General features: G+C 37.7%; 1 protein-coding gene across 1 annotated transcript in view; it reads right to left on the bottom strand.

The window, feature by feature from the left end:
• Positions 1-27,053, bottom strand: part of LOC113115018 (lissencephaly-1 homolog A) — a 37,530-nt gene that overhangs the window by 8,335 nt on the left and 2,142 nt on the right. Inside the window, exons 2-5 of the mRNA XM_026282213.1 lie at positions 19,732-19,970; positions 4,291-4,375; positions 2,628-2,702; positions 2,196-2,402 (exon numbers count right to left, since the gene is read on the bottom strand). Of these exons, the coding sequence (XP_026137998.1) occupies positions 2,196-2,402; positions 2,628-2,702; positions 4,291-4,375; positions 19,732-19,763 (399 nt within the window). The 5' untranslated portion in view covers positions 19,764-19,970. The remainder of the gene's footprint in view (positions 1-2,195; positions 2,403-2,627; positions 2,703-4,290; positions 4,376-19,731; positions 19,971-27,053) is intronic.

Raw genomic sequence — 27,053 nt, 5'->3', positions numbered from 1 at the left:
ATAATCTGAACATTTCATTCAGCCTTTATCTGCCTCAAGAAAAAAATGTCAGAATTTCTTCCCATATTAACCTTACAGTATCTACTGCACTCCAAGCAAAAACTCTGGCTGAATATTTTGACATCATGTTTTCCCTGAAATTCTGTTTTCATCATTTTCTTTATCATTAAAGCACTTTTGTGAAGCGAGGCGACTGTTATCTGCTTGTTCGCCTGGATGCAGCAGTATGATAAACAACCTCTGGGCTTAATGTGATGATCAGGTTTCAGCAGTTTCTAGGCGGCAGACACAGGCATAAGCTCTGTCTGCTGCACAGGGGGCCGGCGACACAAGCCCTTCCACCTGCTTATCTGTCTCCTGCTACCAAAGAGGTAGAATGAACCCAACCAGCCGAGGTCTGACAAAAAAACATGCATGTGGAAAGCCTGATGTGGCACAACTGGGCCAAGTCAATCATGTAAGCTTTACCCATGTTGCTGAGGCTGCAATACTATTATATAGGGTGTACACTACTTATATCTGCCCTCACTAATTGGTCTGCATGTGCCTGATCATCAACTTGCTTACCTTAACAAAAAAAAAAAAAAAGAATTTATTTTAATTCTATGGCAGATAACAATAAAAGGCCAATACTCAAATTAAATGCTATTTTGTCTAAATAAATGTATAAAACACTTTTTATTTTAATATTAATTTTCAATTTGAATGCTCCAAGTGAATTTTGGCTTAACAACATTATGATATATAGCATAGAAATGGGTATTCATTTTAAGAATTACTAAAGATTATATTAAAATTGTATTAAATTATTAGTATTTTTTAAAGATTAACTAAAGATTAACCATTTGCCGTCAAGTTAGATGGTTACCTAAAAGATAATTCCTTTTTTTTGGGGGGGGGGGGGGTTATTTGGGATAAGAATAAATAGATAAACAAACAACAAAATTAGCTGATAACCAACACAATCCCAGTACATCATGACTTGGCCTGAACCAAGACTGCATGTAACCAGGCTTCAAATGCACGGGAAAGGAAAAATAAAAGAGCATGCTAAAAATCAAAGACGCAGTGCTGCATGAACCAAGAGAGCTTATTTTTGACTAGAGTGTTGACTTCTCAGACAAACTGTGGTGATGCAAGATATGACTGCATGTTTGAGTGCATGTCATATGTTCATGCGCATGTATAAAATATCAGTCTGAAAAAATATACTTGTGCATGAAACTGAACTGCAAACCATTCAGCTGATTCAATAACCAGGCTAAGCAGAAGCAGTACCATCTTTTCAAGTGGCTGACAAAATGCTGATTAACAAATAGAAAAAATGTCTGCCACAGCCGTCTTACCACGTCTACGTTACACTGAGCAGATTTCAGGGTTCAGGATTCCTGACACTTAGCTCTGGATATGTGGATTGAGAGAATGGCGCAGAATATAAATGGACCAGCTCTAACTGTCTGACTGAGGGCTGCCCATGTTAAGATTGGCGAGGGCCTGGGATTTTAGGGAAGGGTTTAATAGAACAGAGTCCAAAACTAGGGCACAGACAGGTTGGGGGCCATAGCTGCCGGCACTGAGGCAGTACATGAATCACTCGAAAAAGCAAGCATACAGAAAAATAGAGGAACCCTTTGTAGGACTGATTCCAAATAAAACCGAACATAAAAGAGAGGGTACCTTGCATTTACTACACCCTCTGAATTGTTTGGCTGATCTTAAGTAAAAATACATTTCTTCTTGACTGTAAAAACACACACACACAAAAACGTAAGAGGCTATACATTTCAAATGTAAACTTAATTTTCAATTTGTGCTGTCCTTTTGGTAGCATTACTGAGGTTGTGTGTACGGTTGCTGGGCATGGTTATGAATAGCTGGCAACCAGAAACGGGGCTTATTACCATGGGAATGTCACACTGCTTGTGCAGACTTGTGTTTTTTGTGTGTCTCAAGAGCCCCTGTATGACCAAATCAGCAGAAAGAGAGGACAGTGGCTTTCTGCAGTCAAATTTACAGCTCATTCAAGACAATACACTATAATTATGTCAACCAGCAATGCAGGTCCGCCAAAATTTGATGAGCCATTTTTACACTGTAAATAATTTTTTTATCATACCAATTTATCAGAAATGCAAGATCGGTTTTGCAGGGTATGAGAGTGATTGATAACCCACAAAAGATAGAGAAGACCTCACCTTTATTGTTGCGTCCTCTGAGGCAGAGACTATGACGCTGAAAACAGGATGGAATATGACTCTGGTGACAGGACTCCTGTGGCCGCTCAGGGCGTATCTCTCAGGAGGACGGGGGATCCATTCTTTGGGATCTCTTTTCTGCCCAATTGGCCCACCTAAAGTAATCTCTTCTTTCGCCTCATTCAGTTTTGATTCTAATTCCATCACCTAGCAGAAGGCATGAGATAAGATAAGATAAGATAAGATAAGACTCATCATTACACACATCAAATCACATGAATGAAAGTGAAATTTTTTGTTTTGGATTTACAGCTGCAGTAGTTGAAATGCAGCATTTCTTAAATTTAGCATTTCAGAGCATGAATAGTAAATGAGTCAAGTCTGCCTCCATGGTTCTTAATAGGATTTGCATTAAATATGAAATGCACAAACCTTTTTCTGTAATCTAATGACTGAAGTCCATTTCTTTTCCAATAGACCTGCATACTTCTTATCCAATTCCTCATTCTGGTGACACAACACATAAAAAAAAAGAATTATACAAGAATTACATACAGCCTTTAGCAAAAAAGAAGGCATACACCTATCACCCCAGGGGCAACTGCAAATTCCCTGTAAATCCCTTCACATGGGTTAATCTCTCGCAGACAAAGAGAGCTTACCAAGATTACAATTACACAAACACAGCACTGTGAAAAAAAAAGTCACATTTCTCAAAATGAGAGATAAATGATTCCCCATTGGCATTCTCTAATCAAAAACATTAAGTAGCAAAATATAATAACTACAGTAAAACCAATGGGGTGTCCAATATCTTATTTATACATTAAAATACTTATAGGTGTGTGTCTATATATATATATATATATATATATATATATATATATATATATATATATATATATATATATATATATATATATATATATTATTATTTTTTTTTTAATTTATAAATTGATTTGTTCACATTTTAATTATTCAATGCTTGTGTTATTCTATTTAATTCTATTTTTGTTATTTAATTACACACACACACACACCATTATCCTTATTCATAACTCTCATTCATAAAAACAAAACAAAAAAATACATTCACAACTCCAATTCATTAAATATGCAATCTCACACTCTCAGCCGGAAAGCAACACAAAGAAGTGTACACATGGTTTTCACCTGACTGTTCTCTAACCATCAGAAATGCATAATCATAATGCAGCTCCCAGATCTATGGGTAATGAAAAAAGGCTGCTGCAGACAAAGTGAATAAGAGGCTCTTCTGGAGTAATATCAGAGGTGTCCAGCAGAACAGGTGTTGTCTGTGTGATGACAAGTGGAGTGAGAGGGGTCATATCATGCGTCTCTGAGGGAGAAGGGCATTTAAAGCCTCTGCAGAGGACTGATCCACCATCTGCCTGGACCCTCTGCTATGTATGTTGGCCAGTGGCTAAATACCAGTCCCATCAGCTGTGCCAGGCTCTAATCACTGCTGTCTGACAGTCCATCAGCTCGCTCCAGCTTTCAGGGAGCTACTTTTCATCTTCTATCTATGCCTAAAGTCACAAATCCATCTTATCAGCTGGAAGGATCGATGATGAAATCTCTTCTACAAAATGAGGCTGTGTTAATAGCATTCTGTTTAATTAAAGAGAGCTTTTGGCACCATAGACCACCTCTCTGTCCACAAATCTGATCAATAATTCATGATCTTTCTTCCCTGTACAAAGGAAAGAAACCGTTTTTCTTCTGTCCAACCAGGAGTGTTTTCAAACAAGAGCTTCTGCGTGTGCCAAGAGCTCTCGCATTTCCAGATGGCATATTACAGTGAGGTATTTTCTCCTGAATTGGAGTAATTCTCCTGGTCTACCCTGTGATAATGGAGAGACGCTATTTAGGAAGTCCCTTTATCAGTGTGAACTATCGCTGAGACAGGGTTTTACATCTTCCACACATCATAATTATCTCGGCACTGCCTTGATTCAGCACGTGCGCCGTCAGTCACAACCTCACACAGAGGCGCCAATTAAACAGGGAATACTTCAAATTAAGAAATATTGGTTTGACTGGGGTTTAAATAGATGGGGGTTCCCACACTCACCATGTCTAATTCCGCTTCCTTTTTGAAAACTGAATATGCCTCTTCATATCCGTTGGAACGAAGGTAATCAGCTATCGCTCGGTTTCTGAAAAACAAAGAAAAGCCTAATTAGTTCTTTTGATAACCTGGCTTAATGATTGTGGATTAAGAAAAGAGCTGTGGTAAGTGCTTTTGACACAACTAAAAGAACATGTGTGCCGGTTTTTGAGTCTTTTATACGGTTATGTTCACACACAGTTTGGTTATTGACGGGTGTGACAACCGCATTCTGTAACCAAACTCACACCTTTACATTTTCAGGATTCACAACATCATTCTCAGAACACACGTCAACTATTTGTCTGTCACGTCATAGAGTGCGAGAGTGAGCCGCTCTGCTGCACAAATGTGCATTTACCATCTATGTGTTTTTGCTAACTTACACTGGCTGGAAAAATTAGCTCCGTGTAATCTGAATGTTTTAGATCCTGTCAGTTTTCCACCGGAGCCACTCCTGTCAGTCTTGTGTTCTGTGCATGATTCAAATGCTCCATTCCACCCAAATAAAAAAGCTGATGTCGGTTAATGAAGATTTGACGAAAGAACTCGCGGCTCGATTGGACTCTTGAAGTGTCAAAAAGTCACTCACTGTCTGCCGCTGACAGCTTGGTCGTTACTTTATTTTATTATTTTTTTTTAATTACTAAAATTTATATTTAACAAACAAAAAATGCTCCAAATGTTTTTCTACAGTATAAAAAAAATACAAAACTGAACTTACATACAAAACTGAACTATTTTAATAGCTGAAACAGTAGTATAAGCTGTTTAGGGACTATTTATCAGTTCAAATCAGACTAAACGATTAACTGGGATAAACGATTATTTTTTTAACGATTAATCAAGCGATTATTTTTTCGATGCATCAATTAATCTAACGATTAATTTTCTCTGACCGATTCGATTTCGATTATCTCCCCATTAATTGACTACTAACAATTTATACATGTTGATTTACATATCTGAATGAAAAAGAAATGAATTCCTTAACATTGAAATATATGTTTATTGCTCTTAAAATTACAAAATAAAAGACTGACTAAGAATGCATTACTTTGCACTTGTATAGAGATAGCATTCAATAAAACCTTGAAGCCTTGAAAACACATAGCTTACTGAACACATAGGGCCTAGCTTACTGAAAAAAAGTTCTTCTTTCAGATGAAAATAACAACTACTTGATGTCTAGCATTCAATAAAAAAAGGTCACCCAAAATACTACTTTAGAGTAATTGAAAGAATACAGTAACCAATGTAAACTTGAGGGCTTTAAGCTAATACAGAGAGTGCTTTTCCAAAAAAATAAAAATAAATTAACAGTGTGAGCCAGCAGCCTGTCATGGAGAAAAAAAAAAAACCTCTGAATACTCCACGTGAAACTTTGGCGTTCCGCCCTTTTTCTATCATGTTTAATGATTTTGGTTAATATGCACAAGGGAGAGAGAGAGCAAGAAGCGCTCGTGTTGTTTGAAGACTGTGAGTGCTCGCGCGCAGCCGGGGCTCTCTCTCGTACGCACCCTGTCAGGCGCAGCAGTCATTCTATATCACTCACTGGTCAAATAAGGCTTTGACAGCCGCCAAAAAAAAAGATCAATGCAGAAAAACCCCATGATTGGTTATATAACGTTAGACAGAATGTTGATCCGGCTATCGCGTATATTCAGTGCACATAACGTAAACATTTTGCAAATTTTTTTTTGGGAAATAAAAACAGGTCGACGAATCGATGCGCATATTTCGCGTCGAAGTATTTTTTGCCCTAAATCAGACACTAGAGCATCCCTTCATTCAGACACAGTGTTAGATCTGATAAGAATCAGTGTAGAGGGAAGTAGTCTGGAAGATTGTGCTGCTAGAGAGTGTGGCCAGCTGGTTTAGCCAAGGCCAAAGATCAAGAACGCCAAACTACAGGAGTTGGCCATCGAGGGGCATGTGACTGCAATGGAGAATAGTCCATAAGACATTGAGCCAAGAGATGTTCCGTTTGAAGCCCTTAAAACACTTAATTTAGATTTTATTTTATTTCATTTATCTTGAGATGTTTTAAAGTTTAAATTTCAGTTCAGTGAAGCACTTTAAGCACTAACACTTTTTTTTATTAAAGTTACCTTTCTTGTAGAATTGTGCTTCAAATAAAGAACTTTGTTGACCAGATTGTAAGCTAATCATTTAGGCTACAAGTCAATATTGCCTATATGGACAGTGATTATTATTATTATTTTTTAAAGTGAACTTGTAAAACTGCAGTGTTAAATACGAACCGGTCGAAAATCTGGGTGCACCTAAGAAAAAAAGTTGTGCAAAACCAAAATAATCACTAAGTAAAGATGTCAAACAAAATCTAGACATATGGCAAAAAAGTATAGTAAAAAAATAAAATAAAACCCGTGTTCAGGAATGTTTTTTGTTTTTTTGCCACGCATTGGTCATAATTGGTCACTGTTGCGGTGCCTCAGGTGTTATAGGTTTTGTCCAATATATTTATTGCCCAAGGTTCACACGTACTCCGTCTGCAGTGTGTATAGTATAAGTTATGTGTATGCGGTTCAGAAGCAGCAACGAGAGTGCATTATTGTAACGCGAAAGCACATTAAAATAATGCACGAGAGTGAATCTATCCGCTTGCAGGCAGATTTCCTTTGCTGTTAACAAAACCAAACGCTTGTGCTCAGATCATAGACTGTTTAAGGCTCAGATACACGCTGCCTTACGTGTCTCCTCTCGCTGAACCTGTGTCCTGTGCACTCACAACTCTCTCTGTGCTCATGCGCAAGATATTAAATCTTTTCGCACCTTTCTATTTATAACCTTTTCTGTTCTCATCTTTTACCGCATGCAGTGTGAACGTTCTGATCCGTTAACATGGGCTCGAAAAAAAAGGCTACGCATCACAGACAGAGTGTTTGAACCTGGAGTTAGGCATATTATGCCCAGTCTGCTCTGTTCTCGCACTCCACTTAGGTGTGCTGCATCCTGATTGGTTCAGATAACATACTGCAGGATGTTGGGGAAAATCGTGCTATAAAGCGATTTAGAAATCGCGCATAGACAAATCGCGATTTTATTTCGATTTCGATTAAATCACATAGCCCTAACATCAACCATAGCTCCTTTATAAATATCCAGAAACCTTGGAGTTATGATTGAGGATCAGCTGACTGTCTCAGACCTCATTGCTAAAACTGCACGGTCCTGCATATTCGCGTTATTCAATCTTCACAACTCCTTGTTCAAGCTCTTGTTCTGTGCAGGCTGGACTAAAGCAATGCTCTCTTGGCAGGTCTTCCAGCCAGTTCTATCAAACCTTTTTACAATTATTCCAGAACACGGCAACAAGATACATTTTTAATGAGCCAGAAATAATGCACGTCACACCACTGTTTATTAATTTTCACTGGCTATCAATAGCTGCTTGCATAAAATTCAATGCATTAATTTGCTTACAAACCCACTACTGGCTCAGCACCCCTTAAACAAAATTCATTACTTCAGACTTATGAGCCCTCTAGAAGCTTGCAGTCTTCAAGTAGACGTCCCTTTATTGTGTCATCCCAAAGTGACTTTTCAATTAAATGTTCCCTCCTGGTGGAAGGACCTGCCCAACTCATTCTGAGCAGCGGAGTCCTTGGTCATCTTCAAGAATCGGCTAAAAACACATATCTTCTATATTTGACCATCTAACACTAGCTCTCTCTATTCTAATTCTATTCTTAAAAAATAAAAATAAAAACTTTTCCCTTAGACTTGCATTATTAATTTCCTGCTTGTTTTCTTAAAAGAAAAAATAACTACCTTTTCTAATCTTTTTGTAATCTATTTGTTCTTTTTATATAACAAAATCAAAAAATGGCTCTAACACTAGCTTGCTCTATAATTTTTATATTATATATTTATATTACAATTTAAATAAAACCCTGCTACGTGTACTGCATTAAGCTAACAGACTTTTTATAGCGCTTGCATATTATTGCTCTTTTGATGATTTTGATTGCTTCCATTGTCTTCATTTGTAAGTCGCTTTGGATAAAAGTGTCTGCTAAATGACTAAATGTAAATGTAATGCATATAAATATTTAAGAAATATCTAGGAAGAAATGAACAGTTAAAAAATAAGGAAATTAAAATATTACTCCATGCAATGACTGAAGCAAAGATCTGCCATTTCAATAAAACATGCTAGAAAAAAATAAATGTATAGCTCAAATACAATGTGTGGACATCCACAAAGAATAATTTTACAAATGCTTTCTACTTAAATATGGAAAGAATATGTCAGTTTGAAGGAAGCCTCCACCTCTGTTTTAACACATTTTGAGCTGCTAAGGAGTCAGCAAGACTGTGGTGAGCATAAGATATTCATTGATAGTGGTGATAGTGAAAACAAAGAGGGCTGTCAGAGATGCCACTCTGCTGTCCAAACACGTTCTGCCATTGTGATGGTAGAAGGATCCACAGCCGTGAGGAAACAAGGAGCCCAATATGTAAATGCTGTTTCAGTGAGACAGCCACATTGTTCACATATACTCTTAAATTAAGATCAAAATCAAGATGGGAATTTTTTTTTAAAAACATCTATAGACCAGACAACAAAGAGTCTAACAGCACGCACACAGGGAAAACTCTGGGTGTGGCACGGTTAGAGTCAAGTGACAAAATAAAATGCTAGTAGCAGGATTATAAAATGAATAGATGTGATTTGAGATAATTCTACTTTGTTGACTATTTTCTGTCACGGAGAGCACTAAACACGCATCTATAAATGGTTTTGTGGTGCTCGTTGTTGTATTTTTGTTGTATTCAGTTTTCAACTGACATTATGGCATTTAAAAATAAAATGATCCCAAACATAATGTGGCGCGTGTGCAACTGCCCTGCACATTGTTGCTCACATTTAATTGATCCTGCTGGATTCTGTTCTAGAAAATTTACGATTTTGAATATTTGCGTTCCGGTAGGCCTATTTGTTTTAAAAAATCCAGCATCTAGTGCATTATATATCATATCATTAGATTGTGTGTGCATGCATGCGAGGACAAGCAAGCATGGCTTTGGCTACATTTATTTGGAGGTTATTGCTCATGTCTCATTCGGCACAAATCCAAATGTTTCCATATTCGCAATGCATTTATAAATAATAGTTTAAAATTCAATGTAAACTACTTAACACATATTTGGACATAGACGGAAAAGATGATCCTTTTCATACGAGCAAAAACGTCATTGGCATGACAGCAGAGTATACTACAGTCTATTTAAACTGACCAGTGTAACCTTTCAAATGTTTAGTTGACTATTTTATTTTGATAATGAACAGACTGCGATGTAGGTTTGAATCGCTAGAATATACGTGTGCGCCAGGCTCCAGCACAATCGAAACAGCGGAGACAAAAAAAAAAAAAATTAAACACTTTCGCAAAAGTGTTTACTTTCATTTGTGCACACTCACAATAACAACAGAAGATTTGTGCTCTTATAGGGTTAGGAAAATGTTAGATCGTGACCATGCCTTTGGATGCCGTTCAACGAAATGGCCTCATTTACATAGCTAAATGATGATAAAATAAAAACCTAAAATATTTAGGAAAAGAAACCATGCCTATATGTTATCGAATTTTTGGAAATTTGTGACCAACCGGCAGCATTCAGAGGCAAGGTCGATCTAACATTTTCCTATTATTCCTCTAATAAACAAAGCTTTTATACCACACTTGTCATAATCAGAGCTTAGAATTTGTAAATAAATAAATGCTGGATTGAACTACACACTGCTTCATGCTGGAGGGAATGTGTGTATGTGACCGTTCTCTGCTTTGAGTGGGACATGCTCGACAGATAGCTTCCTAAAGACACATCTGAACAACAATGCTTCTTTGTGAGTCAAACAGAGCTGTTCAGCAAAACAAAACTGATGTTTATGGAAATGTACATTCAGGAAAGATCTTTGTTCTTTTATCAGAGCTGTAGATCACTGACAAGCTATGCAATATCAAGTTCATATTGCGTATTCATCAAAGGGGATAATGAATACGATATTGCATAGCTTGGCAGTGATCTACAGCTCTTGTCTATTAAATACCGCTCCATTTAAAAGCAGGTGATGGCGATTTAGTGGTAATAACGCAACCGGAATGATTAATCTTAGATTATGTGTTGAAAGACAAAAACTAAGATCAGTGTTGGCACAAGCAAACAAGCAAGCACATTGTCTCCTAATAATAACAAATGACCTTCAATTAGTTCCCATTATGGAGGTAAAGTATCATGACATTTAGACTCTCAGATGCATCTTCCAATGCTCATGCTAGTCCTCACACACCTGCCTACCCACTAGGGCTGTCACTTTTAGTTCGATAATCGATTGCACAATCGATCGGACCAACCAAAAAAAGTTTCGAAAATGAAAATAGGGAATTGGTTTTAACCAAATATGTACACTTTTAATTTTAAAAGAATTAAACAATTAAAAAGTATAGATGTAACAAAACTCAAACAAGCAGAAAGACCCAGTGACATCGAACACGACCTCTTACAGGAGATGCTGAGTTATGAAAAGGAGCCACTATTGCCAGCTGACAGCGACCAGCTTTTCTGGTGGAAAATTGGCAGTAATACCCCCACCTTGCGCAACTGGCAATGAAGTAGTTGTGCCTGGGACATCAGTGTGGTCGGACCGATCTTCTCAACAGCTGGACATACAGTGAATAAAAAACGCTCTGCTCTGGACCCCGAAAATGTTGATCGACTTGTTTTCCTGTCCAATAAATTTGTAATAACCCTAGCCTTTTTTGTGCATTTAATTATGCCTGCCTATAGTGCCGCCTAGCCTAAGTGTCAGTTACGTTCAATAAAAAACACACATGGCCTGTTCTCAAGTCCATTTAAAGTTTCATTTTTTGAACAGTTGTTTGAAATGGATCGAATCATTATTTCAAATAATCTTGGAGATTTTTGAATTGCCTAAATCATTAATGCAGCCGGGTTGAAGTCTGCAGTGATGTTTTTCTTTTGTTATGGCAGCCGTCCCCTCTGCATACATATTTTTTTGAGAATGTTAGAATCCTGTTGCTGTTTGTTATTCTGCACAAAACATCATGCCAATAAATAAGAAATATTAATGACTTGTGCATTTCCAGCACTCTCTTTACGTTTATCTGTTATTTGGCGTCTGGAAACGTCTTATTTTTTTAGACATGGAAAATCGATTTTACAATCGATCCAATGACTACTTATGTCTTTAAAATCGAAAATTGTGACAAAAGTGACAGCCCTACCACCCACTGGTGAACACATCCAAACCACAATTACAGCCAGTTACAATAGCTATTTTTTGCGATCTTGCTAGCTGCACAGTCAGAAAAAAAAAAGAGAAAAACCAGCAGATCTGCATCCCTTTTTGGGTAGATCTGAATGTTCAAACACCGTGAGCATCAAAGGATGATACATCAGTTTTTTTGCAATATGAAATAAAACAACGTTCTTTGTAATATGACAACAGCCAGGTAAATAAGGCCATATGATTTTTGGGACAGAATCAAGAAATTCAGTCATAATGGAATTTTACTGTATAACATGGAATGTCAGAATTTGGCAAAATGTAGATGAACAAATAAAAAATGGACTAGTGTCTGAATATTAAACAGCAAAAAGACAGCTATTTATATATGAAGTCTGCATGATGCATCTCATCTACACATGCACTTGACTTTAACAAGGAAATCCAGTGATTCCAATAACTGTATACCGCTTTTTAATTAAACAATGTCAGCTAGATTTAATGAGGTAAAAGGAACAATATTTTTTTTTCAGTTAGAGTGAGATGAAGGTCAGCTTTACTTCAAACGGTTTTTGTACCTAAACAATTGCAGCTCATTTCTCTCAAAAACAAACAAGGCAACATGCTTCAGTGGCTCCTTTGTTTCATATTGAGTTGAAATATGATCAGGGCTGATGTTCATGCCATCATGGCCAGTTTCTATGATGTTGGAAAGAAGAATACAAATTCTTTGTTGTCAGCTTTCAAAAGCTATGGGTCATTGCAATATTTCCTCTACGAATCCAACTCTGTTGAGAGATGCCTTCTGAATTTTGCTTATGATAAAGATGGTTTTTGTTACAGGCCTGAAAGAGCTGACCTGTTTGTTCAGGACCTTGCATTATTTGCATTTACCAGAGATCCATGGAAATATGATAAAGAATCTGATAATTATGATAAAGAAAAGGCTGTCTGCTTTGAAAACTGCTTGCAGGCAGACTTAGTGATGCTCTCTACTCACAAAACAAATCCCAGACATTAAATTGATGCCTTGTTCTATTTATGATGTACTGACACAAAATTCTAATTGTTTGCAACTGCCGCTTTGTCATGTCCAGTGTAGACAGACTTCAGCTATTATAGCGTGGCACGACCATAGACTGTATAAAAAAATAAATAAAAAAAAAGTACTTTTTTTTTTTCATTAATTTTCTCTAAAGAAATATTAAGCAACCATCGTCCCAAAAGGGCACAGACATATTGCACTTATTTGGGATCAGAGTCTGTGCAGTAGAGAACGCTCCAATTGTTGTCGCCTTACTTATCTGCTTCTATATCGTATATCTTTGTTTCAGTCTCTCCTTTTGAATGACGAATATATACTATTGATTGCTGCTGATATAGACAGTTTATTCCTCTCACGCATGCACAGAACGCACGTGTTAGTTTCCTGTCAGCTGTAGTCTGTGAGGTGTCTTCGAGAGCAGCTTTTTTGGTCCGAAGCAAGGCGACAACACCGTTGGCTTTCGTCATCCCTAGTTCTTTGAAGTCATCTTGGTGTGTCCAGACCTTATGACCTATACTGGGACCAGCCACCTGGAAACAATTTAAATGTGATGGCTCCACTTATGAGGACTAGTGCGGCACCACGCTACAACTGACCTATCTGGTGTGACACAGTGTGACAGTTCACTTCATTGGCATTTCACCATTTCATGGGAACTGTTAATTTAATTTGACTACATTTTAAAATATTAACTTATTAAAGATTTATGCAATCTTTTGATTAGCACCATTTTTGTAATAAATCAAAACACAGAACATATGATTTTATAACATACCTAATAGTTAATTTAATGAAGAATTAAGTCTTTAATTACCATATGTTTTAGGACCACATGATTGAATATGCAGCTGAAGAGCAAGTCAAACTGTAAATCTAAAGCTGGGCAGTGGCAGTTTGTGTGTGCGATGCATTAAAGTGAGCATAAGAGAGCGGCTGCAGGAGAAGAGATGAGGAACATTACCTCATTCGTTTATGAGGGGAGTCATCTCGCTCTATCATCATTTCCGCTAAGAGCTTGCTTCCGGATCCACATCACCACTGCCAGCCAGACAGCATCCAGTACCCCTCCCACATCTACTCCACAAACCCTGCGCATCTCTCCTCTGTAAACAAACACTGTTTTATCAGACTGCGATGAGCCCCTGTGGGTATATCTTGTCTGACTGCCTCTGGCGTGTGGATTTGCTTTGCTTATTATCCAGCTGCCATCATGTATCAGAGCATGGCATCACAGGACTGCAGAATGAGTCCCTTTGCAGGCTTTGGGAGAGGGTAACCTTTGTACAAACAGAAGTAGTCTGATCTCCCCTGCAGCTATCCTGTACATGAAACAACATGGCCGACAGAAAGTGGCTTTCATCAAAGCCAGCACTATCTCTGTGCAGCTCTATCTAGGGATTCTACAGGAGAGCTGATTATTCCTTGACAAAAGGCACCTGAGCAGAGGTTGCTGTGGTTCTGTGCACACAATGTGTTCTCAGAGCAACCAGGGGAACTTTACGCAGGTTTCCAGTAAGAACCAGTTGAACAAACATTTTCACTCAAATGTCTAAATGGAACAAATGAGCTCCCAAAGCTGATGACTCAAACTAGTGAGCCAAAAGATATAATGGAGGAACCACAGCATATCTAACACTCTGACCTCATCAGTTCTCAAAGAGCCTCAATATTTCATTTAGGGATGCATGATAAATATCGACACTATATTAATGCACATCTTGTCTGTAATCAGCGGTAAATCTCTACACGTGTGTGCTTTAATGTGGAGCAGCATTTACTGCACAGAGCCGTTCAATGAAAACCTGTGCAAAACAGGAGCAAAATATGAAGGTGGTTTTGCGCAGCTTATCAGTGAACAATGGCTCAGTATAGTTAATGCTGCTCTACATGAAAGCACACACGTGTAGAGATTTATCGCTTTACTGATGAGATGCGCATTAAATATTGTGCCGATATTTATCATGCATCCCTAATTTCATTGGTAAAATGACACTACCCTCTCATGACGCTATGCACTCCTCACATGCTCTGACAATAGCTCTTTAGGACTATATACATTATTTGTATAATTAAACATTTACCAGAAGCTTTTTTCCGAAGCGGATTTTTTTTTAACAATAGTCTGTGTGTGTTCCCTGGGAATTGAATCCACAACATTTTGTGCTGCTAACGCAATGCTCTACCACTGAGCCACAGGAACACCTAAATCTCATTCTGTTGCATAAAACAAAAAAAACAAAAAACAAAATTGATACGGTTTTGTTATTTTACATTTAATAAAAGTTTGATTAGTGGCTCTTTTTTTTATTCAGTATCATTAAAATGATTTATTTACTATCTATTTATAACTATCTTATTTTAATTAATAATACAATAAAGAAATTTTAAATATTATTTTCAGCTTTGGCCCAGAATTTTCATTTTGGTGCACCCCTAAATGATAAAATCAAAAGAAATACCAAACAAGCAATGTTTTATGGTTACAGCAATTAATACTGCTTACAATTAGGATTTTTTAAAAGTCTAAATAATAAAAATTATGATGGTGATAATTTAAACTTTTTTTTTTTATTACAAAAAAAGAGAAAGTTAAATCTAATTGAGATTTTACTGATACAAACAGCGACTGATATTTGTAATGATTTTTTATTATTTTTAATTTTCTTTTAGACAAAGCTACCTAAATAGTTAACTGAAGCAAACAGATCTTATTTTAGTTATACGATGAATGTAGGTTAACTGAAATTGCTCCATGCTCTGGCAGTTCAGAGATGGCAGACCTTGAGTTAGTGTGTGCAATAAAAGGCACAAGCAATCGGATGTGTGAGTGTGTGTGTCTGCACAGCATGGAAGTATTGAGCCAGCTGTCTCACATACACATGCGCAGACCTTTTGACAGAAGCGTTAATGAGATTTGGGCAGTTCAGTAGAAGCCACACCCTTTAAGATGACAGAACGGGGTCTTTGCACTAATGCTGTGTTTTTGTTTACAATCATTTGAATAAGGTCCCTAGTCATGGCACTATCTCATTTATGCACAGGAACACACACAACAAGCAGGCAGGAGCAAAGGGATTTCCACACTCTTTCAAGGGGAAGCTTTAGATTACGCATTCCCTCGCCGGTATGGAGGAGTGGCGGTTGGCACAGTAATCTCTTACTGCATGTAGCACTAATGCATGTATTATAAGTGTAATAAGCTTTGCTCAGCTCCTCCTCAGGAATCTCTTAAGCATAAACAACTACACATTCACAAAATTGCCATTCAAATGCCACCTAATGTTTGAACCTTTTCTTAACATCTAAAATTTTTGGCATTTCAATTACCCTATTTCAGACCTCCAGAATAATATAATAAATCCCAGTCTGAAGTCTAGACTGACTCTAGGGATGCTGAGGTAGCATCTAAGCCGACGGATAAGGCCCCTAAAAGCAGCAGAAGGGCCATCACCTCCTCCTCAGTCTGGAGATTAAATCCATACTTCTGATGGGATTCCTGCTGACTGACTGGCGCCTGGTCCATCAGAGCTCACTAGGGGCTGGCACAGCGGCTACATTTTAGAATGAGGTAGAGAGGTGGTCTCCAGAGCCCAGCCCTGTACACACCTGCCACACCTATAGCACAACGCTTAACCACAACAGTCATGATGAAATGGGTTTGAAATATTTCAAACACAAATAAATGCAATCATTTTCTTCTGTAATTGGCAAACACATTTGAAATTGCAGGAATGTAAAAAAGTGAAAAGAAATTGTATTACAGTCATAATACATGATATGCAAATTACATGGACATTTTTGTTTAAGTAGTCGCTAAAGGCCCTGCTGAACCTTGTTTGAGTGATAGATTTCAGTGTGGAGATGAATTTCAAACTGCTGCCCTGGAAGCTAAGGAGGAGCATAAATTAGACATCAGCTATGTATAGATAATGCATTTCTCAATTAACATGCAAATCTGTTTAATTAGAATAAAATCCCAAAGCCAAAGAAGGTAAGATCTATAACAAGACACAAGCACTACAATCAAATAAACACAGCCTAGAGCAAGCTGAGAGCACATTTTATCTCAACTGCAGAGTCAACAGTAATATTTAGCTCCTATATAGGAAGACCCGCCTGACCTATAAGCTCACACTGAGAGAGTTAAACTCTCGCTCCAGGAGAGCAATGACTCCTGAGACACTGTTAACATGAGAACAGCAAATCTTCCATCATTAATACACACATCTCGATTCCGTTATACCAACAGTTTGTGTCTACTGAGCAATGTGCTGTGTGTTTATTTTTTTACAGTAAACCCTCGCAGGCTTCCATCTGCTAAATGTTCAGTGCACAAACAACGTGCTATTGTATGAGTGACTCTATTATGACTTTGTAACTATATATAGACTTTTTAAGATGTTGTGAAACCGTATGACCAAGATAAACATCACCAGAAATCCTGACACAGTTTTTTTTTTCTTAATAACATGTGATGATGGCCTGTGTTGCAAATTAACAAAATTCATCTAAAATAATATATAAATCACTCTACAAGTAAAAACTAACCAGGCGGGTAAGAAGATTAAAGCTCATGACTAAATTAAATAAAGAGAACAAAACCTCTTTGCATGCCCCAAGAAAAGATTTTGAAAGGGTTCGAGTATCGTTTCTGTATTGCCAGCAGCTGAGCTCTATGCACTGAGAAAAGCCTGAATAACTTGAACAATACAGATTCTATTCATGTGCTCTGTATGAAATCTGCAAAAGAGGAAAATAAACTATTGAGGCATCCGGTCAGCTTGTCACTGCCTCCATTTCTCCCTCTACTATTGTCCTAATGAATGCAGCAGTATTGCATTAGGACGCCCCCTGGTATTCTACCAGGATTCACAAAAACTGCCCATTATTTGCTGCCAGTCTAGCAGGACTATTGACATTCATGCTAGTGAATCTATGCAGAGTGGGAAGTTAAGGTTCTTTCAACAGTACCACATTTTTCTTTTCTTTTTTAACCCAAAGTAATTCCACTTCAACTTTTCAGAAATTTCACAAAACAAAGCATTTATAAATCAAGTAGGAGGGTTTCATTTAGTCAATATCCCCATTTTGTAACCAGGCATATTTTGTATGTGCAGATTTCACATGTGCATTGACTTTGTTTTACACGAATCAATTGTTTGACAAGGTGGCAACACTTTGATTTGCAGTTCAATGACAGGAGTAGGGTTGACCCCGAATAATCAAAGATTCATAGGAGAAGCCTGATTCAACTACCAACCTCACAGTCGAATATTCATGGGGTGTTATGATCGTGCCATATTTGCTATATGGGGGTGCTAAAATGTCTGATTTAACGCAGAACTACTGGTTTTCTATCAGTAAGTTAATTATACAGCCTATTCAAATAATTCTGTAAATAAGAACCTGAAAAGAAGCTTCAAATAAATAATTTTAACATGCACGAATAAATTCAACCACCCCTATAGATTTAAGTTTCACATTTCATAATCCGTGACTGACAGAGGACCATTTTGGTGGCAGGGATTTAAAACTTTTAGCAAGACTCAAATTGACACAGGCAGAGTGAAAGACAGTTTTTTTTTTTTTTTTTTGATCAGGTAGGGTACTAGTGATTTCAAAACATTTCAGCCTGTTTATTTATTTATTTATTTATATATATATATATATATATATATATATATATATATATATATATATATATATATATATATATATATATATATATATATATATATATATATAATTTATCTCGTGCAGTTAAGCATTTCATTGTAGTACTACGGTGATTATCTCTTCAGTGTGCAGCCCGAGTAGGACAAATAATGCAGAATATTAAAAACTATGACTGGACTGTCATATACATAATTATGAGAACACTATTATAATAAAACGCTGTGAATTTTTTGAGTTTAGTTGTTGTGTTTCTGGACGTTGTTGCGTGAAGAACACATCCACAAAAGGAGTTCATTCAGAGCTGCACGTTTGTGCATTATGGGCATTTTGTGCATATTGCCTATAAGTCGTAATAAAGTCGTTGTATAAATAACGAAGCGTATTCTATATGAGATAATTCATAAGTTAAATCACACTGCTTAAAAACCTGATATCAAATGCTTCATTCTACTGGTCATCTTCAGCACGCGCAGTTCAGAATTTAAATGCAGAACATTAATAACTACTGTCATACATAACGTCATAATGAGAGCACTATTGTAAAAATAATTGTATCCCTGTTTGTATCTGCAAGGCGTCCGTTACACATTTTCATTGTGTTAACATAATTATTACTGCTGAATGTATTTTGCCCAACCCCCAAAACATGCGATTCGACTATCAGTTGAATCGAAATCGAAAGCTTTCGACAATCGAAAGCTTTCGAGTCAGAATTAAATTAAGAAATTTGTGTCAAACCCCAATCCTATGAGTAGCCTTCTAAATCAACATCAAAACGCACAGAGCAGATGTGGATACACTTCTCACATTTATGTCAGGAAAACTAAAGATAAGCTCCTCCAATCAATATCTTCATTAGGTTGTTCATAGAAAGCCAGGCTACATCCTCTGCAATGGAGGAGGGGTAAACAGCTTTACATATTCAACTAGTTTTAATCTCTCCCTCATTACCTCATACTGATGATTAAAAGCTCTTATCTGTCCACCTCATGCACATTCGAAGGTTAATTACTCTGTGTTCAGGACCTCAGGCCAAATTTATCCTCATATAGCTGCAAGACAACTCAATAACTAGACCAAACTAGTTTAAAATAGCACATTTGTTGTCATTGCATCTAAAACAAAAAAAAACTCCCATTACGATGACGTCTATTCTGATGGGACACAAAAGGGTAGTTTATGTCCAGCCTTGGTCTAGACCTCCTATAGACTTCTGCATATTGATTCTTCTTTTCAGCTGTCAAACTCTCTGGTAAATCCATATAGTACTTCACTGTGATCCAAGGTTTAATGAGGTATGAGTTCTCCTCAAAAAGGATTATGATGATGTCTATTGCACATACACAGATTCACAGATGTATTTTCTATTGTTTGCCGTACACAGTGATGTGTGGGTTTGTGAACTTACAGCTCGTCTCGTTGCCTCTGTGACAGCACCATTGTGGCGGTGGGGATGGGACGGGGCGGGGGTCAGGTATAGTGTGTGCAGGAACTGCTATCTCCTTGGCAGGAGATCAGAGATAGGACGCTGGGTCCGGCTTGCAGGTGGTCAGAAGCTCAACCCAAACACTTCTCCTTAAATTCGGTCTCGAGGAACACCACACATTGACAGCCTGCAGGCATCTACCAATCAGACAGTCCCTGCATCTGTGGAGGAAAAGGACACATTTGTCATTCACAATAACAGACCTCTTGGTTGGAATCAGAATGCAAATAATCACAGTCCAGACGAGTAGTGGTCACACAGGCTTAAGGCAACAGTGGAAATATGGTAGTGACCCTGTTCCGGTGACATTAGCTTTGGGGGCTAACACACATTTCATCAGGTTTTCCATCTGCTCTATTTCCCCCAGCACACATCTCATTCTAGCCTGCATTCAGTCCTCTCTATCGGCTGCCATGTGGAGCATTTTGTTACGGACTCCTGCTGCCCCTGTCGGGAGCTCTGAACATGTGTAAAAGGGACCGCTGACCCAGATTTTAGCATCAACCTACTTCTGCACTGCAGTGAGATACACAGTTTGACAGCAACAAGCAGGACTCTGAATTTCTCTCAGCTAAATGAGAGATCATTATCTAGTCGGGATGGCAAAAGCACTGCTACTTTACAGGGAGGCCATATTACAATAGTACTAAAGCCAAGCACAAACTACAAGCCTGAAGATTACAACAACTGGTCATCCCTAAGAAACAGTGCTGTGTATCATCCACTACCTGATACCTATCTCACAGTATGATCGATGTATTGAGCTACTGAAGGTGTAAACAGTCAATTTTCTTTGAGTTAATATAAACAGATGGTACAAGGGGCGGGCAAAACAGATAAAATCTTATTTCACTCATAGGACTCGTATTTTAAGCAATTTGCTGTTAAAACCATTTAATTGATGGATTTGTTTATTCCAAACATGCAGCTTTTCACTTAAGATGTTAATTGAAGGGCTGCATCATGTGAACAACTTTTGTGGATTACTGTGTTATGTTTTATCAGCTGTTTGGACTCTTATTCTGATGGTACCTGTTTATTACAGAAGATCCAGTGGTGAGCAAGTGATATAACCCTAAACTTCTCCAAATCTGTTCAGAAGTAACAAGTGCATCTACATATTGGACAGCATGAAGGAGAATATATCTTCAGCTAATTTTCATTTTTGGGGGAGCAACATCCAGTGTAAAGGCAGTCAAATATTTTAGAAATGACAGCAATAAGAAAACCACTTACTGCTAATTTATTTATTATCTGTTTTTTATCATTGACTGTTTCCTTCAATAACAACTTTGTAAAATTAATTTAAAATCAGTATCAAGATGAAATCAGTATCAGGAATCAGTAAATTGACTGGCACGAATACAACTTACTGGAAACAACCATAGTGACTAGCTTTATGATACAGAACTACTCTGCGCTGTTCAGGAAATCCCATTGTGTAATTGAGAATTTCATCCTGGAAACAAACAGCCTGACTAATAAAGAGCTAATCCAGCCACTGGAATCAGTACTCTCTGATCTGATGAGACGCGTGAGGAGAAGCACTATAAGCCTCTTATAGCGCTTTTCTACTGTGTGGTACGGCTCAGTACGGTACGGTTTGGCTCGGCGCACTTTGCATTTCCACTGTAGTTTAGTATACAGTGGGCCGGATTATTCACGTCATTATAGTTGCACCGCCTCACTACCACGACTCCAAAAAAAAAAAAACTTTTTCATTCTGCGTCGCCCCATCAAGCTCTTGCTGGAACCGCTCCTCTGATATCAACAAGAGGAACGTCTGTACTTCCGCAACAGACAACGAAACTTTTTGGTTGTTTAAAAAAAAAGGTGCGTTTGTTCAAAACAGTTCGATCCTTTGCTGTCTGTGCTGATTTAAATCTAGCTAAATCGAGTTGTTTTGTGTTTGTGTCACAATTTCAGTGACGCAGGTAATGAAGACTCTCTCCGGCCAATCAGTGATCAGCCGAGTTTATACGTCAAGTTTTGGATATGGTACAGTCCACTTGAAACCTCAACCGAGGTGGTACTAACAAAAAGTACCAGGTACTGTACACAGTGGAAAACCCCCCAAAGGTGAACCATACCGTGCCGTACCATGCAGTGGGAAAGCGCCATTAGAGACCTGCATCTTGCTATTGAGGGTCTATGGGACTATTCTTGAAGAACAAGAGGTTAGCATACCACATTCCTCACCCGAGCCCTGAACACTCAAAAGACATTCCACACATTTACCAACACATAAATCTAACAGGTTCAGAACTGAGCCACAGACCAAGGAGACCAAAAACAACTGCGGTTAAGTGAGTTAACATGCTTTCAAACCAAATATTATTAATAAGAATCAGAGAACTGTCTTTATCAGCTATTGACCTGCTGGGCAAAATGTTCATCTGTAAATTGCCAGATCCTAAGCACCACTTGAACTATAAACGACTAAAGAGGCTCTGATATGCTGACAGGCCTGTCATTACAATGGTTCAGATAATCACTGAAAATACAGAGAAGCAGAATACAAACCACCATGTCATGACAGCCTCAGTAGACTCGCCAATCCCAGCAGCGTTACATGTGATGTGCACCAGACCTCTTTCCCCTTTAGTTTTAACTGGGTTTTTTACCAGCAAGGACAGCAAGTGACGATGCCAGGAATGTGAATGATATGCAAAGAGCAAGAAGAGCTCTTTATCCTCCATCTTGTTTTTTCTTTTCTTTTGACTGTTTTATTGAAATGGGACTTGTAATGACATAGTAACTCTTTCAGTCTTTGCCATACAAAACATTAACAGCAGCTGAGGAAACCCAATTCAAGTAGACCCAATGTGGACCAGTGGACCTATATTTGTTGTTTCCAGTACAATTTCATATTAGAGCGTGCTTTGGGACTCCTGCAACACTAACTGTAATCTTTGAAAATTAGATTAGGGTCAAAAAAGCGAGTTCAGGCAACAAAGAGCTTAATGAGCTCTTGCAGTTATAAGCTTATACATTCTCGAACATGCAGGTCCAAGTCACACATCGTACCAAACGGAGCCCTAACATATAATCCTGGCCGTTTCAACATGTCAACAGAATGAATCAAAACACAAGATATTACTGATCCACCATCTTGAAATCTACATTTCACCATATCAGAGCTTTCAGTCGCCATGGTGAAAGCATTACTGATCCCCACTGGCACTGAAACGCATTATGAACTCTTTGCAGACTCACATCCAAGGAGCGAACCCAACCCACAGTAACATTACTTCATGCCACACCACCTCTTTCCCAGTCAATGCAAACTGCCAGTTGGGACTCCACAAACACACAATTATCCTGCGCTATTTCAGCCAAGGGTTTGGAGGGGTCTCTAGCAACCGTCTGTGTGCAGCCGAACCACACAACTGGGCAAAAACAGTCCAGTAGTGATTATCCGTTCCTGCTATAAAAAGCCCAACGCTGAGCACTAACAAGTGACATTAAAGACAAAGACTGAAACAAAGAAATCCAGCATCTGCTGTATTCTGGTCTTTGCCATTGTTTATTAGTATGATCATAATAAGAGATTTTCAACAAGGACCTAGGCTAGATTAACATAACACAAATAGGGATGCACCGAATTTTCAGCCACCGAAAATTATTGGCTGAAAATGGCATTTAATGTACATATAATATATAGACGGTTTCATCGGGCGCATGCGCCTGGACCTAAGTTAACTTCCGGTCTGTGTTGTGTATATCGGTCTGGCTGCAGTGCCTTCTACAAATGCAGTTAAAGGCAAGGTGATGAGTAGACTGAAGTTGGGTCTCAGGTGGTTGTGCTGTGGGATGGGTTTCCCATACATTTATTTTATTTTTGGAGACTCGCCACAATTTTAAAACTGATCAATTTTCAAAAAGGCTTCGTTGAATAAACATGAGTAACGTAACGTACTGCACATTTAATAATAATAATTCCTTACATTTATATGTTTAAATAACAAAACGAAGCACAGGTGTTTTTATATCGCTGTATTTCTGAAGGAGGACTTGCATGTTATATGCCTGATAACGCAGCATTTGTGAGCGTACCAGCTCTGCTTTGTTTACAGCTGTTACTGGGGAAACCTCTATTTCTCACGCTTTATGTCTATGCTTTAAGACATCTCCTGCTGGCAAAGAATGAATTTGCATTTTCATTAAGTCCGCCTGATCCACGCAGCAAACATATTGTTTGTTATCAAAAAATATCTACTCTAGAGGGACTTGGCTGTTGTTGATTGATTCTATTTGGAAGTCTACCGGAAGTTAAGTTAGGTCCACAAAAGCGCTCATGCGCAGTAACGTTTGTTTATGTTGTTGCCGTTGAAACCGTCTATATGGCATGCCCAGCCCGGCAGAGTTTAACACATAGGTTTCTCTCCTCATCACTGCGTGGTTTGATGCAACGCTCAATATTCGCTCTGTGCTCGTGTACCGCTCATCCTCACCAAAAAAAGCAAAGTCCGCTCATATAACATTCTGACAGGAAATTTTGGTACACATATTCCTGTTAAATGACGGTTAAATGACGCTACCCTCTTGTGACACTATGCTCTGTACCTTTTGGAAAAAGCCTTTTTAACCCCTTTGCGTGCAAACATCGCTGACGGCCCCAGTTTATTATTGTTTCACTTTCACAGCACATTAAACATCACTGTCTTACTTCATCTGGACAAACTGTGCATCAATGGAAAGTTTAAAGACTCAAGCTTCGATATTTGACCAATATTTTGATAAAACATTGTTGCAGTGACAGATATTTAGTGATTTATGTCAGGAGTGCAAAATAATAAATCCGTATTATGCCACATTTTGAATAGAAATTCACAACTCACTCATATTCAGTCACGTCAAGAGCGGTTTATTTGTGTTCACATAGACTCACTGAACAGCGTCAATAAGGATTTACAGACCAAAGATGCATATCTGCGGAGATATATGGATATATTTACTGATGTTTACTTCATATTTCTTCAGACAGAATCGTCATTTCTATTCATTTTCCACGGATTTACGCGATCAGATGATAAACAGCCTCTCCCAGCGATCTCTGTGTGCGTGCAGTAGTCACAGCTCGTGCGGTGTGTGACTCAGACTCTGATTGGGTCTTTCAAACGTCAATCTTAGTGTTTCATATCTGGACACCGCCCCATCGTGTCACATGCTTCCTGCACACTTCCTGGTAGTTATCTGGCCAAAACAACACTGAAACACCTCTGTACACACAAAATATCCGAATAATAAACCCGCGATTACGATAGTAAAGCTTGGTATGAGAATTTCTTGAGATCTGGGGCGTTTTTATAAAAAAAATCGAAAATGTACATCGGAAATGCTAACTTGTGCAGCGATGAAAAAGGCTACAAATAACATATTTTTACAACAGTAAACGACCAAATTCCACCCCTGATCGCTAAAGGAAGTTATTATAAACACTCGATCGGGGTTTAAAGTGAGTTTTGAGTAAAAGTGTACTAATAATTTCATAAATTGTCAGATGTAGCTTGATGCTAACGTTAGCACCAATGCTACTAATAGCAGGTGCTTTTCTTCTTCATAATGCATTTTTGTCTCAATAATTCACGTAAGGTCGTAAGAAAATGTTTTGTTGTATTTTTATAGTAAGACTTTTGATAAATAAGGGCTAAATGCAAAGAGAGACTGAAGTGAGATCGCTGCTTTGTTGCTTTGTAAAGCCTGAAAAACCACAATCAAGGCTAATAAAGGTGGAATAAAAACAAAAGAATAATGATAAAAGAATAATGCGGATAATGTGTCATTCTTGGCGGAGGTGTGAAAGAACCGTTTGGTGAGAACAATACAATCATGATTCGGGCAGTTTTCAACAGTGAAACATACACAAAGAGCACATGAATGTTTACATGTGAGATCTTACAGAGATGACAAGGGCCATAAATCAATCTGATTAGCCTTCTCTAAAAACACACATGACATGGCCTTAGAAAATATTTCATAAAATTCACAGTTTTACAGATTCGATTATGAAATTTTTTATGAAGTCTTGGAAGACTTGCGGCCTTAGCTACACTGTGTTTTCAAACTCATTTCCTACATCAACATTTTTTTAAATACATTTAAAACATATGTTTTTTATATTTTTATTTTTGTTTTTATGTTTGAGCTTATATATCTCTATTATCATAACAGTCTGAGTGATTCTGATTCCTGAACAGTAAACTTTAAAGTGTCAGCTTTGTGAACATATGTTGAATATGTATCTAGTCAGAAAGAATCATGAGCAGAAACCTTTTTATTTTGGGTTTGTCATTTCTGTCTCCATGCCAAAAAAGGGGGGTTACTAGTAAGGGGTTAAAAACCAAATCTTGCGTTTTACTATTTTGAGGTTTCTTTTTCTTAAATAATTTTCATATTGCATATTTTTCCATTTAAAATTTACACTTTCAGATATACCATAAAAATAACAGGTAGGCCATCTGAATTCTAGGCCTAAAACATTTAGTCCGTCCATCTCATAGGACCCTACCCAAAAATATTAACATTAAAAGTGAAATCTTATTGTAGTCTTCAAATCTGGATACTGTCTTACATTTAAAAATGACTTGTATCACTAATAATAATAGTTGCTCACTGTTTATGTTAATTCAGAGTGAAATAACTTAAGCACAACTGTTGATTTAAATAATGCATTAGTAATTGTTGAAATGAACCTTAAGATTAATAAATGTTGAAGAACAACTGTGCATGGTAACTAAAGTAGTTAACTAATGAACCTTACTGTAAAGTGTTACCAATATTAATATAAATTCTGTCCAGTTTTATTGTGTTACTTTCAGTAAAAGGGTGGTTATTTTACTGGCTTGTTTTTTTAAGTTAAATTAAATTAAATTAAATTAAAAAGGCTTACAACATAACTTTATATTATTTAATATAATAATAATCATTACAAAGCATTTTTGGTTTCAGTTTCGGTGCATCGCTTTACACAAATGTTGATTGATAGAAGTGTAATCTGTTACCAACACTTCCCATGCATCTCGAATCCAAAAACAGTCCTGCAAGTCTGTCATGTCAAGAGTTTCTTTAGTTTAAGACAGATGGTAAAAGGAAACATCCCTCTTTGAGGAATTGTGCAAGCTGGTAAAGACAGCCGGCCAATAAAGCTTGGACTTAATAATCACTTTTCTCATTCCCTTGATGGAACTGCCATGATTACCGGATCACAGTACATTTCCACTAAGGGAATGCTAAGTAGCAGC

Source organism: Carassius auratus, chromosome 15 (assembly GCF_003368295.1).
Source record: "Carassius auratus strain Wakin chromosome 15, ASM336829v1, whole genome shotgun sequence".
NCBI lineage: Eukaryota > Metazoa > Chordata > Actinopteri > Cypriniformes > Cyprinidae > Carassius > Carassius auratus.
This window is presented reverse-complemented; position numbering and strand designations above follow the sequence as displayed.